This window comes from Phodopus roborovskii, unplaced genomic scaffold (assembly GCF_943737965.1).
Source record: "Phodopus roborovskii unplaced genomic scaffold, PHOROB, whole genome shotgun sequence".
NCBI classification, from domain to species: domain Eukaryota; kingdom Metazoa; phylum Chordata; class Mammalia; order Rodentia; family Cricetidae; genus Phodopus; species Phodopus roborovskii.
The window spans coordinates 6,125,892-6,140,522 of record NW_026126525.1 but is presented as its reverse complement, the minus strand read 5'-3'; the positions used below and the strand labels follow the sequence as shown (position 1 = coordinate 6,140,522).

Here is a 14,631-nt window from a genome sequence, read left to right as displayed (position 1 = left end):
AAAGCATGGGAATCCATTATGCCACTTCTTCTAGACCCCAAGTCCTACAGAGAAGATCAAGAGGTTGTCCAGGCTGATACCCAACATGCAGAGGAGTTGGAATCCTAACCAGGGAGATAGTGCTTTTCTTAGATTGGACAAGAAGCAAAGCTACCCTTCACTACCGCAAGGGTTACTCTTCCATCCATGGCCATTTGCTATACAACCCCCTTTTGGTTTTGGTGGACACAGCCCAGACTCATGTGCATGACAGGGAAATGCTCTGCCTCTGAGCTACATTTACAGCTCTATTTTATTTTGGATGGGGTTTGATTAAGTTGCTCAAGCTAACCTGAAAGTTGGAATCCTTCTGCTAAAGCCACCCAATGGCTAGGATCACAGTCACCCAATAGCAGGGATCACAGTCACCCAATGGCTAGGATCAGTCATGCACCACCATAAAAAGATCTTTTAAAACAAGAGCTGACACTGGTGGTGATAGCCCATCAGGAAGCAGAGGCAGGCAGATCTCTGTGAGTTCAAGGCCAGGCTGGTCTACAAAGCAAGTTCCAGGACAGCCAGGACTATTATACAGAGAAACCTTGTCTCCAAAAAAAAAAAAAAAAAAAAAAAAAAAAAAAAAATCAAACAGCAGCACTGGGCTGAGCTCCTGGAGTTCAGTTGAAGAGAGGGTGGAGAGGTCATATGAGGATGGAGAGGTCATATGAACAACCCAGGTCAAAAAAGCATGATTGGGAAAACCACAGAGACAGCTGACTGGAGCTAGTCGAAGCTAGCAGACTATGGACTGACAGCTGGGGGACCAACACTAGACCGAACTAGACCCTCTGAATGTGGATGACTGTTATGAGACTTAATCTGTTGGGGGCAGGGTGCCTGGCATGGCACCAGCTGCTTTTTGGAACCCATTCCCTATGGTGGGGTACCTTGCTCGGCCTTGATACAGGGGGGAAGGTCTTGATCCTGCCTCAAATTTACCACACTTTTGGTGATTCCCCAAAGAAGGAGTGGATGGGGGAGGGACGGGGGTTGGTACATAAAATAAAAAATAAAATTTTTAAATACAAAAATCAAATAATTAAAAAGAAAACAACAACAGCTGCTGCTGATCTCCTTGTAGTTTGTACAGAACCAAAGACCCATAGAGTCATCTCTCAACATCTATCTCAGCAACCCTCTGTACAACAAGTGTATACATCTTTACATACTGTTTACTCTAGCCCTAAGTATTCTACACTTTTAAGGTACTGTACAAGGTTTTCCCGTTTTTCCAAATGTTTGTCATTACTATAGAGATACAATTGTTTTTGTATGCTGTCCATGTATCCTGCATCCCAAGACCACTTATTCACTGTAGTAGCTTTTCAATGTAATTACTTAAAATTTTCAATACTTGTCTTGAGTAACTGTAATTCTTCCTTTCCTGTTTACACACCTTTTATTCTTTTTGCCATAAAATACTTGCTGTAACATCACACAAAATGATGGCTTAAGGGAATGAAAACAGACATTCTTGCCTGCTTTCCAAACTCTGCTTTCTCAGATTTCCTTTATCAAGTTAAAAAAAGTTAGCTTCCATTGTTTTCTAACTTTTTCAAAAGATCCACCATCATCATCATTATTATTATATGTATTTGTGTGGTGGTGATGTGAGCACATAAGTACCATAGTGCAAGTGTGGAGATCAGAGGACAAGGGGGGGGGGGCGCTGATCCTCTCCTTCCACCATGTGAAAACCTAGGACTGGATGAGGTTATTAGGCTTGGCAAAAGTACCATTATCTGCTAAGCCACCTTCCCTATCCTTTAATTAAACAAACAAACAAGCAAGCAACCCTTGGCCTAGAGAAAAGGCTCAGCAGTTAGAAGCACTGGCTGCTCTTGCTGAACACCGGGGCTGGACTCCCAGCACCACTTGGCAGCTCACAACCATTTGTAACTCTAGTTCCAGGGGATCCCGTACCCTCTTCTGGGCTGAAGGCATGGTACATATGTGGTACATAAACGTTCATACAGGCAAGACACCCACATATATGAAGTAAAAGTAATAAATGGATTAAAAAAAAAAGTGTAAATGGAGTCAAGAATGGTGGTTCTGGTATATAAACCAAGGACTTAGGAGGGTGAGGCAGAAGACTGAGTTCAGGGCTAACCTGGGTAGTGTCTTGAATGAGCAACAGCCTCCACAGACTCACGTATGAACAATAAGTGCCCAGATGTTGGGCTGTGTGGGGGAAGTTATAGAAACTTTTATAAGTACAGCCCTGCTGGGAGGAGTACATCACTGAGAGGACTCTGGGAGTTAACAACCTCATCTACTTCCTGTTGGCTCTTGTATATGAAGGGGAATGTGTTCAACCAGCTTCCTGTTCCTATGTCATACCTTTCCTGTCACAATGGACTCTCGAATGTTGCTCTTTGGTCATGGTATTGTATCACAGGACAGAAAAGTAACTAGTATACTGCAGCCAGTTGAGGGGTGAAAACAGAACTCAATGACAACACTGACCTGGTATATATAAGACCCAATGTTTCAATTTCCAGCAACACAACACACACAATTTAATTCCCCATATGCTTTTCCTACAACTATCCAAAAAAAAAAATCAGATGGTTTTCTACTTTAGCCTGCAAGCTAAACTGATTTTTACTAACAATCCAGTTTTACATTCTCAAACACCACTTCATCATGTATCACATTTTGCATAAACTGCTGAATTCTATTCTGTTAATATTTTGCTAAGCATTTTTGTCTATATTCATGATAGATATTGGTTTGTAATTTTCTTATAGCATCAGCCTGGGAATACTGACAAAATGCAATGGAGCTGCACACCATTGTCTATTTCCTTCTTACATGGTACTCAGAACTCATCAGTGGAGATGCCTAGCTTACAGGAAGCTCTCTCCTGCTTTTCTTTTAGAGACGAGAGCTAACATGCACACAGGCTGGCTTCAGGTGATCTTGTTCAATCTGCAAAGATCTACAGAAAGGAACCACTGCACCTAGCTCACGAAAGGGGGTCTTGTTAAACCTACAAATTTAATATCTTCCATAAACTCTATGTGTACTTTGATAACTGACAGTTTGTGTCTTCAAGGAATTTGTCTATTTCCTCTAAGTTGCTCAATTTATTAGCACTACATAATTATATATAATTAAAGTCATATATAATATTCTTTCCTTTCAACATCTGTAGGCTCTGAAGAAATATCCTCTCTTCATTCCTCATACTGGTATTTTGTTTTCTCTCCCCTTTTTCATGATTAATCTGGTTGGAGATTTCAATTGTCATTTTTAACATAGTTAAATTCTATCTTAAATGTTTACCTTCTTCCTTCTGGGTGCTTTAGGTATAATGTGACTCTCTTTTTCCAGAATCTTAAAATGGCAATAAGGGTAAGGGCTAGGTGAGCCCAGCCTGGAGGCCCACATACTAGTCTACATTGCTTTCACCCTAAGGGTGTTTTGTTATTCTCTGTAACAGTTCTAGATGTGGGAGAGAACATATATGAGCAATTTTATGCCTGCAAAACGTTAAATGTTTGCTATCTGTTCTTCTCCCAGAAAAACGTAATGTTTCAAGTTGTGGCTCAGATCACTGACATGGCTTTGTTTTGTTTCTCCCCCAGAGCGGCAAGAAAACATTACTAAAAGCAAAGAGACAGTGCAAAGACCATACTGGATCCCAGAGCTACAGTTCTCAAGGGCAGGATGATTGATTTCCAAGCCTTCTATATCTACAATAAGGCATTAAGACATAAAAAACAAACTACGAAAACAAACCAAAGAATACCAATGCTACTTTAAATACATTCCATTAAGGTCAATTCTTACTATCTATCACTTATTTACTTCAAAATATTTGCTTGTGAATTCATCTTTGACACACAGGTAATAGATAGCATTTAATAGCTAAACAGTTGGAGATTTTCTGTGTATCTTATATCAATGTCTAGCTTAATTCTTCTATTGTCTAAAGACAGTCTAGCATTTCCACAATTTGAAGTAAGAGATTTGTGAGTCAGTTATGATTTATCTTGGTGAATGTGTCACCTTGTATACTTTAACACATGTTCTACAGACTGAAGGTGTTCTAAAATGTTGGGTCAAGTTGATTTTGAATATTATTTGCATAGTCCACATCCTTAATTCATGTCTAGTCAGGCGTAGTGGCTCACTTACTCCTGTAACCCCAGAACTCATGAGACTGCTGGGCCTCAGGACACCCCCAATTGTATGTATAGCAAGGAAAAAAGAAAAGCAACTTACTGAATAAAAAGCAAACAAAAACCAACTGTTCTATTGCTTTAACAACCACTGAGTTCCTAATATGATTGTTCCTAAATATGATTGTAGCCGATCCTTTACTCTGCTATTAAAAAACCTAAGTCCACATTCATCCTGTTAAGAGACCTGGAGTAGCACAGAATGGTGGTGAAGAAATCCCAAATCTTGGGAGGCAAGAGCATTTTTATTTTTGAGACAATTCCAAAGCCAGCCTGAGTCACATAGCAAGACTGCTTCAGAGTGGGATAAGCAGAGGAGGAGGAAGGGAGACAGAGGAGGAAAGAGGAGAGAGAAACAAGGCAGAAGAAACACATGCAATAATTAGTTGTAGGACTAGAAGCCTGTGTATGCCTTTTTGAACTGAGAGTTCAAACTCCTAATAAGAAACAGTCTAACTGATTTGGCCAGTCTATAAATAATATGGACTGTGAAAAGTTCTAGAGTCATTCATAAGACTATAGAGCGCCTTCTATCCTTATATACTTCAATTAGGGTCACACTCAGGGCATACTAACCGTCAATAAAACAAATTACCCAAAGCTTGTGAGCATGGCAGGAAAAGGGTTTGGCCCTTCAGTTACATGATTCATCACCCTAATTTTATCCCTTAGGAATGGAAGCTATGTGCTAACATATGTCTTCATCACTGTTGAAGTCTATTCCAAGGAAAGAGGATCTTCACAGGCCAAGGAGGTTAAGGAGCTTCAGTTTGCTCACCTGCACAAGAGTTACTACAGTGAGTGTATGGAGTGGAAGAAACCAGAGCATAAAATGCAATCCCCACACCTCCAGTAGCTTCACAGTTCATAGCTCAAATGTTCTAAGCGTCTAAAGGCAAAAATACACACCTGGAAGTCAATCAATATTTTACTCTGTCACTGTTGAAAATGCTTGAATGCTTTAAGTTCAATTAGTCATTCAATTCAAAAAGTCTAATTTCTAACTCTGTCTCAATGTCCTTCGTTAAATGCAACCTTCATTGCCACCAGGCACTTCATCCTACACCCTGACTTTCATCATAGCAGCTACTGCCATCAGAAAGTTGTCGGTTTGTCTATAACTTGATTGATTACCCTCCCATTTCTTTAGAATGTGAGTCTCAGGGGGAACGGGACCCATTGACAATCCCTTCCCATCCTAGGGCCTAACAGAGCTGGCAAACAAGAGCCTCTTGGTAGAAATTTGAAGAATGAACAAAATAACCACAGAGTAAGGGTACCATAAAAAAAATTCTACCATTACTTATACTGAACTTTGCCAGGTGGGTTTATATAACACTCTGGGACTTTACAGCACTCTAAAGAAATCCACATGTTAAACAAGATGAGAAACTATTTTCAAGCAAACTTTTCAACACTATCTTCTGAAAATACTTTCTACCTAAACACCCTTAACTTTAACTAACTTATCAGTAGTTTAACTAATGGGTACTTACTGCTTTCTGACTTTGAGAAAGTTTAGGAAACTAAGCCCTGAAGAGCATAAAACTCAACAGACAAAAAGAACCACCATAGCTGTACCCTGGGAGAAGAGGCACTCTCACCTCAACATTATACTGGACAGTTAAAGGTTATTACAGTAAAAGGTCCACAGCAGAGATAAACAAACTTGATTGAGCACAGTGACAATGAAAAATGAAGTAATTATCTGAAAATTTTAAATAATATAGATGGAAATAAAAGGCTACATTTTTACAGTTTTAAATACTTTATTGTAGAGTGTTATCACAGAATAAACACACACACCAGAATGGTGAGGCAAGAGTACCCTAAGTTCACCACCAGCACGGATTATGTAGGAAGACCTTATCTCAGACAACAAACTACTTATTAGGACTTCACACACGAGACCTACTTTCCAATCTTAGCTCCACTTGATGCTTATCACGTTGTCTTAGTTAGGATTTCTGTTGCTATGAGAAAACACCATGACCATAAAGCCAGTGGGAGAGGAAAGGGTTAACTTGGCTCACACTTCTGCATCAAGTCCATCACTGAAGGAAGTCAGGACAAGATCTCAAGCAGGATAGCAACCTAAAGGCAGGAGCTGATGCAGAGGTCATGGAGGGTGCTGCTTACTGACTTGCTCCTCGTGGCTTGCTCAGCCTGCTTTCTTATAGAACCCAGGACCAGCAGCCCAGGGATGGTCCCACCCACCGTGGGCTGGGCTCTCCTTCACTGATCACTAATTGAGAAAATGACTTACAGCTGGATCTCATGGAGGCATTTCCTCAACTGAGGCTCTGTCCTCTCTGATGATTCTAGTTCTGTCAAGTTGACACCAAACAAACTAGTACACATGTGCCCTCACACTCACTCACAAGGTCACTATGGAGACAAGGCACACTGTAACTCATTCCTTTCTTGCTTTTCCCTTTAGACTCTGTGTGCGTGCATCTAATATTTCATCAAAGCTTGCCTCTGCCTCCAGACTACTGATACCATGTTAGAGCCATCCTCATCCCTGCTCCTGCTGACCCTCTTCTCTCACCACGGTGGACACTTTCCCTTCTGTAAACAGGATTCTTAATGTAAGCAATTGGAGAAGCCTTCCCCAAATGCTGGAGGGTTCCAGCAGCTGCTTCAGTCTCCAACCACCTAAGCTCCCTGCAGTGACAGACTGGAGCCTAGAGCTGTGAGTTACAATTCATGGTTTCTTTACACGCTAAACCCAAGCCTCTTGGATTCCCATATTCATATCCTGACTGACACCCAGTAAGGTCATCACTGTGTGTCCTAAATAAATAAAAAGGAAACTAACACTGGTCAATACTTTCCATATAATTCTTCTTCAAATGTCTCTTTAAAATTGTTATTTTAGATAGGGTTGCGCTGTGTCGCCCAGGCCGGCCTACAGCGTATTATACAGACCAAACTGTCTCAAAACTCACAGAAATCCACTTATCTCCTAGGTGCAGAATTTAAAGGTAAGTGCCATCACACCCACCTAAGTACCATCTCCTTTAAATTATATTCATTTCTTCAGCCATTTGTTGTACATCTTTTCTCATTTTCCTCTTTATTTGCATGTTTTTCTTCTTTTGCCCCTTAGTTTTCTATATTTCTCAATAAAGCATGCCAAAATGTGATGTTAAAAGGAAAAGGCTTAATAAGCTCTTTTAACCTGGGCCTGACGAGGAGGCTCAGCTGGCTGGTGAAGGAGCTCGATGCCATGCCTGATGACCTGAGTTTGATCCATGGGTCCACACAATGAAGGAGAGAACCAACTCTGTAAAGTTGGCCTCTGACCTCCACATGTGGGCCATGGCATGTGAACTCACACATAAAACAGTAAATTACTTTTAAAAAATAGACCTTCAGTCTTTGATGTACCTCCATAGAAATACTAACCTGCATATAACATGCAGATCATGAATGAATTACTCCATCCCTTTGCCATCAACAGTATCCAAAGCTCCAGCTTGGAGTACACTATGGTGTTTTTACTACAGTACATCTTACATAAACATTACTGGATTTATGTCCCTAGGTAAATTTGTGAGGCTGCCATTCTTTTATTCAAAAGTTGTACACAACCAAGCCTATTGCAGTAAGGCCCCTTTAGTCTCTGGTTTCAGTTTTACCTCCAAAGATTCTTAAACCGAAAGCCCTCTGGGGCAATCATATTTAAATTAGTTTTCCCATCCCTAGCATAGTACAGGGCTCACCGATAACCCCCAATACAGGCTGACTATTCCTTATCCAAAATGCTTGGAGCCATAAGTGTTTCAAATTCTCAAGTCTCACACTGGGGGGGGGGGGGGTGTTATAAGTAAAGCTTTTCCTTCTACTGCTATCCTACATCAATATCAAAAATGCTCTAAAACCGAAAAGTTTTTGAGTGAACATTTTGGATCAGATTAAGGGTGTTCAACCTGTTTGACAAATTATGATGGAACTCTAAAGTAGGTGTGATACCAAACATCTGTAATCTTAGCACTGGGGAAACTGAGGCAAGAAGACTCTCCATTTCCAGAGTTCCAGACTGGCTTGAGCTATAGTGAAACCCTGTCTCAAAACAAAACCACCACCAACCAAAACAAGCAAAACATCTGTATTGTTCTTCTCAAACAAGAGAGACACCTGACTTTCTCCAGAGGCGAATTCTTCTTTCAGTCATTCTAATACACTTAAATTATCTAAAGTGATCTAAAGACTGAATTTTAGTGCTGGGCAGTGGTGGCACATGCCTTAATTCCAGCACTCTGGAGAGAAGCAGATGAGCCTTTGTGAGTTAGAGACCAGCCTGCTCCAGTAGTTCCTGGACAGCCAGGCTACACAGAGAAACCCTGTCTTGAAAAATAACAAAACAAAACAAAACAAAAAAGAAAACCACACATACACACTGAGTTTTAAAAGGTAATTACCCCCTGGTCTACAAAGAGAGTAGGACAGGGCAGCCAGGGCTGCTATAACAGAAAAGCTGTCTCCAAAAAACTTAAAATTAAAAAAAGGTAATAATGCAAGGAATGTTGGGATTGAGATAATAGTTTTCTCTAGAGAAGAGCTCATCAGTTAGCCAACAACAAAAGGTCAGCCCTGAAAATACACACATACAAATACCTGTAATTCTATAGACTTAGTGGGTTGTATTTGTGTATTTAGGAATACACACACATACCCCTATGTAACAACAATTAATGAAAAAAAGGAGGTCACAAATTTGAAAATGAGCAAGGAGTATTTTGGAGGTTTTAGAGAGAGGAAAAAGAGAAAGAGGAAATGTTATAATTTCAAAAAAATTTTAAAGGTAATCATAGATGGGTACAGTGGCATATGCCTTTAATTCCAGTACTCTGAAGCTGATGGACCTCTGTGAGTTCAAAGCCAGCTTGTTCTGCATAGTGAGTTCCAGGACAGTCAGGGCTACATCCTGTCTCAAAAACAAGGAAAAAGGGGGAGGGGGAGAGCGGCAGTTTATAAAGGTATCACAAACCAGGCATGGTGGCTCATACCTGTAATTCCAGCACTTGGGAGCCAGAAGGACTATTCTGAGTTAGAGGCCAGTCTGTGCCACCACGAATTTCAGACCAATGTAGCTACAGAAAAAGACTATCTAAAAATGGGAAGAGAGGGGTAATCACTAAGAATCAACAAAAAGACAACAGAGTTGGTAGTTAAAATTAGCCTGAGCATGGGCTCAGCAGTCAAGGGCAGTAACTACTCTTCCAAGGGACCCAGTACCCACACGGCAGCAGCCCACAATCACCTGCATCCCTTGCTCCAGAGAGTTACACACATACACACACACACACACACACACACACACACACACACACACAAAGCTAGCCTGAGATACACAGCAAGATTCCATCACAAAACAGAAAATCAATGACAAAGCATTTTAAGTTTTAAAAATTCTTATTCTTACTAAGTATGCTAGTTAATGAAGAACAAAAAAAAAAAAAATCACAGAATAATTCAATTTTAAATTTTTTAAAGAATCAAATTCCTACCGGGTAATGCAAGATAAAATTTTGTGTGTGTGTATGTATGTGTGTGTGTGTATATACACATGTAATGTTTTCTTCTTTTTAAAAAAAAAGATTTTTTTTTTTTATGTATGTGTACATATGCCACATATGTGCAGGTCCTCAAGGAGGTCAGAAGAGGGCATCAGATTCCCTGGAGCTGGAGTTAAAAGGAGTTGTGAGGCTGTGGCACATGGGTGCTGGGAACTCTGGATAGTCACAGTCTTAATGGATGAGCTATCTCTTCAGCCACAATTTTGTTATTTTTTTCCATTTATTTGTTGGGGGAGCACACTTGCCATGAGGAAGTCAGAGAACAACTTGTGACAGTGGTATTCTCCTATCACCATGTGTGGCCCAGGGGACTGAACTCAGGTTTAGGATTGCTGACATGGCCAATGACTTTATCTGTTGAGCCATCTATTTGGCTGACCCCTCAAATTATACTTTTAATGAAAAACAACCATTAAATCTTCTAAGTACCTTTCAGACATTTACTGTAAAACATTCTTTGGCTTCTCATTCTTGTAGTGAGTGAAAGCCAAAGTCTAAACTATAAATACACATTCAGACAAAATACTTGCTCTGTATATACATAATATACCATATGCTAATATAGAAAGTTCTGTCATATTACTCTGTAGACAACCTAAGAAAGAAAATCTATTGCTACTCATAAATATTACTAGCAGGCATTTCTTAAATATTAACTTGTTTACTCTCATAATTTAAGGCCATTAACCCAACAACTTTCTACCACTTAAGTTGAAGAAAAAAACCAAACCATTGCATAAAATTTTGTATAACATGTAACCTTTCAGTATCATTCCTGTTTTATTCAAAAAGACTGCCTAAGAACCACATAGCACTGCCTAAGATGGCAAAGACCATCAGGTTGACAAAAGTAAGCCAGGCATTATAAGGTCAATCAAGCCTTATAACCAAGGTAACAGTGCTCCGGTTACCTGAACAAAGACACTGCATTTGCACCATAACAGGCTTCAATATCTTTATCACTTCAATGTGCCCAAAGCTTGCATCCAGCCATCATTCCTCTGACAGTGAACGTAAACTCAGCAGAATAGAGCTCCCAATGGAATCTCACTTGTACTATACAGCCTATTATAAAATCTTCCATAACTTTGCTCTCCGAATTCATCAAATCAGATGGGGACAGAGGAGAAATTCCATTTAAAACTAGGCAGAAAATATGATTTACAGTATCAAATTGTTATTTGCCTAGTGTCGGGTTCAAAGGTGCCACCCCAAGGATGACAGCACCATATAAAATTTTCCTGATTGCTACAACACTGGTCCATATGTTTAAAAATAGGTAAGGATCCACACCCCAACAAGTTAGACTATGCTCTGTCACCAACATTAAATGTGGAAGAAAATGCCAATGCTCTCCTCCCCAAACAAACAAGTCTCTAAACTGCTGACCACCACCTGCCAACCCCCACTGAGTGGGTATTTTCAGTATTCTATCAGGAAATCATGATAAGTACTAGCGGTTCCTCTAGGCCTCGGCAGCAGCCTTAGGTACTAAAAATAATAATAATAATAATGTTGATGTCATTATGAGGCTACTGATTCTTTGCACTCCGGACAAGTCATTCTTGATCCGAGACGCATTTCCTCCCCCAGCTTCCAAATAAAGAGCTCTGTAGACCGAGAGCCCCTGGGCACCCCCCCCCCCCCTTCTCCTCTACCTCCAGAGGCTGCCGCTTTCTCCACCCTCCGGCTCTGAGGAGCGGGCTCCAGAAGGTCCCGGGCAATTCCGAGTCCGGGCAGTGCTTGTTTTGCCTGTGCACGGAGCTCTGTCCAGCTGCTTCCTTTCCCAGTTTGCCCGAAAAGGAGCTCTACAGAATACCCGGGCAGCCAGGAGGGAGCCGGGGAAGCGATGTCGCCGCGGCCACCGCCTCTGGTATGTCAGGGGCCGGGATTGTATTTCGAAAGATCCGCCATTTTCACCTCGTCATCACCATCACAGCTCAGTAGCTTCCCCCGACAGCCGAGCCCCGGCTGCCGCCGCTGCCGCCAGTCACCTCCCCCTTCCTCCTGCTCCCGCCCCGGCCCGCCTTCCCGAGCAGCACACACCCACATATCCGGGGAAACCTCCCGCCCGCCCCGCCAACCTTCAAATGCACACCGGCTAGCCTTGCCAGCCCTATCACCCCAGGACCGGACACCCAGTTCCCGCGACTCCGCGGGAACGCCAAGGGGAGCCGTCATACCTGCGGGATTCCAAGCCCCAGGCATTTGGTAGAAGGGCAAGCCATACGGAATCTGACACAAGAACAGTAAAGAACCCGAACTCTTTCATTTCCAGAAAATCACTTGAGATGGTAGACAGTGTTTCGTGCACATTTCAGAGTCATTGGACACCTTCAACGTCACTCAGCAACTTTGGCATTCTACTCCACCCACAGAACTACTTTGACAGTATAGCTATTTCCGTATGCATGCCTGATTCTCGGGCACCCCTTAATTACTGGCGCCGATCGGAGCTTTTTTTTTTTTTTTTTTTTTTTGAATAACGTTCTTAACTATTTTCCTCTTCACTTTGGCCACTTCGGTTCACGAACACCATTATGTCAATTTGTCGTTGGCTTAAGTTGTACAAGTGCCACTAAATTTAAAGTGTACTGATTTAAAGTGATTGAACTTCTAACATATAGAAGACACACAGCTCTTCGCTACAACACCTTGCCAAGTGGTTTTAGGATCTAAGTTTCCAAATTAAAACCCGTCTGCTGCTGATACACTTGTTCGATGCAGTGAAACAGCTTGCTTGAGAACAAGATTCCGGAATTACCTATCCACCCCTCCCAGTTCCTCTCATCGTTTAGTTTAATAAGTAGCCAAAAGAGGATACAAGTAATGCTTAATCATCTAAGGAACAAGAACACATACGCTGCAAGGCTTCTTAATGGGACCAGTATGCTCCAAAACACAGCGGTTTAGTTTCAGAAAGCCTTATTGCCAGTTCAAGCTGTATTATTTATCATTCAGTCCCAATATACGTTCTAAAAGGCCTACTTGAAACGAGCAAACAGAATCTCGGGGTTGCGAGCAGGGCCACTCAACTGTCTTAAGTTTACCTAAGAATGAGGTAGAAGCAGAAGCCATTTCATTCCCCTACCTTGTGTGGATGTCAACTCCATATATAAGTCAGCAGCCTCGGGCTTAATCAAGAGCTGTCCCACCCACTCCCGGTGCGTTTTTACATACAGCCCGCTAAAGGCTGAGGGTGGAAGTAAGGGGTCCCCAGCTCCTTCATCTTCCAACTTTATTCTCCTGCCAACAGCCGGGTCCACCGGCACTCGGATGGTTGTTTACCGTTGCTTGGCCAGGCTAAGTCCCAGCCCGCTCCCTTCCCCCGTGCACCGCGGGAACATTGTGACATTTGGCTGGTGGGCTTCGCGAGGGAAACGGACACGCACCCAGAGAAGCCCATACAAAGGGGCGTAGGAAGAACGCGGCGGCGGGCAGCAGCGAGAGGAGGCGCTGGTACGAAATGACACAGCAGCAAAACCGGTTCCCAGAAGCCCGGGGCCGCCGGCGGCTTCCCGAGCCGCGCAGAGAGCCTGTCAACAGCCGCCAGGCCCTTCCTCCCGAGCCGCCCCGCCGAGTGACAGCCACGCTCTCGGGCGCCGGCGGCTCGTGGCCGCGCCCCGACGACCCCTCCGCCCGCCGCGGCCCACCGGCCCAGCTGCCCGGGAGCCGGCCGGCGCTCTCCGGCCGCGCGACCGCCCCGCGGGCCCGGCCCGGCGCCGGTCCCCGCAGCTCAGCCCGGGTGTCCCGGGCTGACACTCACCCGAGCCGGCGGCGCCGCCGCCTCCTCCTCGCGCCGCGCTCCCGGGGCTCCCAGCAGCCGCGGCGGCGGCGGCGCCTCCGAAACACAGACCCGGGTTTGTTCAAAATCACGCGCCCAGCGCCATTCCACCGCCGCATCCCATAATACGCCGGGCGCCCCGCCCCGCCCTGCCCGCCCCTGCGCCGCCCCGCCCGCCCCTGCGCCGCCGCCGGCCTCCGCCCCGCCCCTTCCGCGCGCAGCCCCGCCCCCTGGCAACCCGACGCGCGTCACTGCGCAAGGCTGGGGGGGGCCCTCTCAGGCTCTCTTGTGAGTCCCTCCCCTCCCCCGGAGCCTCTGTCAAAGGGAAGGCCGGCAAGACCACAGTAGGTGCTGTTCCCAGCGCGCCCACGCTTGCTGGTGCGCTTGAGCGAGGGGGGAGTCGACATGGCTAACAAGCTCTTCGGGGTTTGCACAGACCTGAATTTTGCAAGGGGCGCCAGAAAAGCTCCTGACATGAGCACCCAGAGTTAAGCTTACCTTGAGAGGGAGGTTCTTTTTTTTTTTTTTTTTTTTTGGTATTTTGGTTTGCAGTACAGCACACACCTTACACTGATACGAAGCGGGATGTTTGTTTAACGGTGCAAAGATGTGTTGCAGTCGTCTTTTGTATTGCATTTATTTGGCTCTATGCCTGTCGAAAACACCCTGATTGGTCTAATAAAGAGCTGAGCGGCCAATACGCGGGGCTGGCAGGCAGAGATAAATGAGAGAGAAGGAGATAAGAGGAGTGAACAAAAGGACAGGAAGAGGACCCTAGGGGCCAGCCACCCAGCCCGCTAAGGAGTAAGAAGTAAAGAACTGTATATAGAATAGAGAAAGGTAAATCCCAGAGGCAAAATATAGGCAGGATAAGTTAAGAATAGCTAGCTAGAAACAAACCAAGGTAAGGCTGGGTATTCATAGGTACGAATAAGTCTCTGTGTATTTATTCAGGAGCTGAGTGACAGGACCCCATGAGCAGAGAGTTTAAAAAAAAAAAAAAGTACAAATTATCTTTTCCTTCATTTCCTGG

General features: G+C 43.7%; 1 protein-coding gene across 8 annotated transcripts in view; it reads right to left on the bottom strand.

The window, feature by feature from the left end:
- The window catches only part of Lin54 (lin-54 DREAM MuvB core complex component), a 63,523-nt gene extending 49,797 nt beyond the window's left edge, over positions 1-13,726 (bottom strand). For 2 of the 8 annotated variants that reach the window (XM_051198630.1, XM_051198634.1), the window contains exon 1: positions 13,581-13,726. Coding sequence is in view for 2 of the 8 variants with exons in the window: in XM_051198629.1 (XP_051054586.1) it covers positions 12,906-12,927 (22 nt within the window). In the remaining 6 variants the exon portion in view is untranslated. Of the gene's footprint in view, positions 1-11,472; positions 11,801-12,905; positions 13,149-13,206; positions 13,324-13,580 lie in introns of those variants that run through there. The other 6 variants (XM_051198636.1, XM_051198632.1, XM_051198629.1 and 3 more) reach the window with 6 other exon arrangements.
- Between the last annotated feature and the right edge of the window lie 905 nt (positions 13,727-14,631).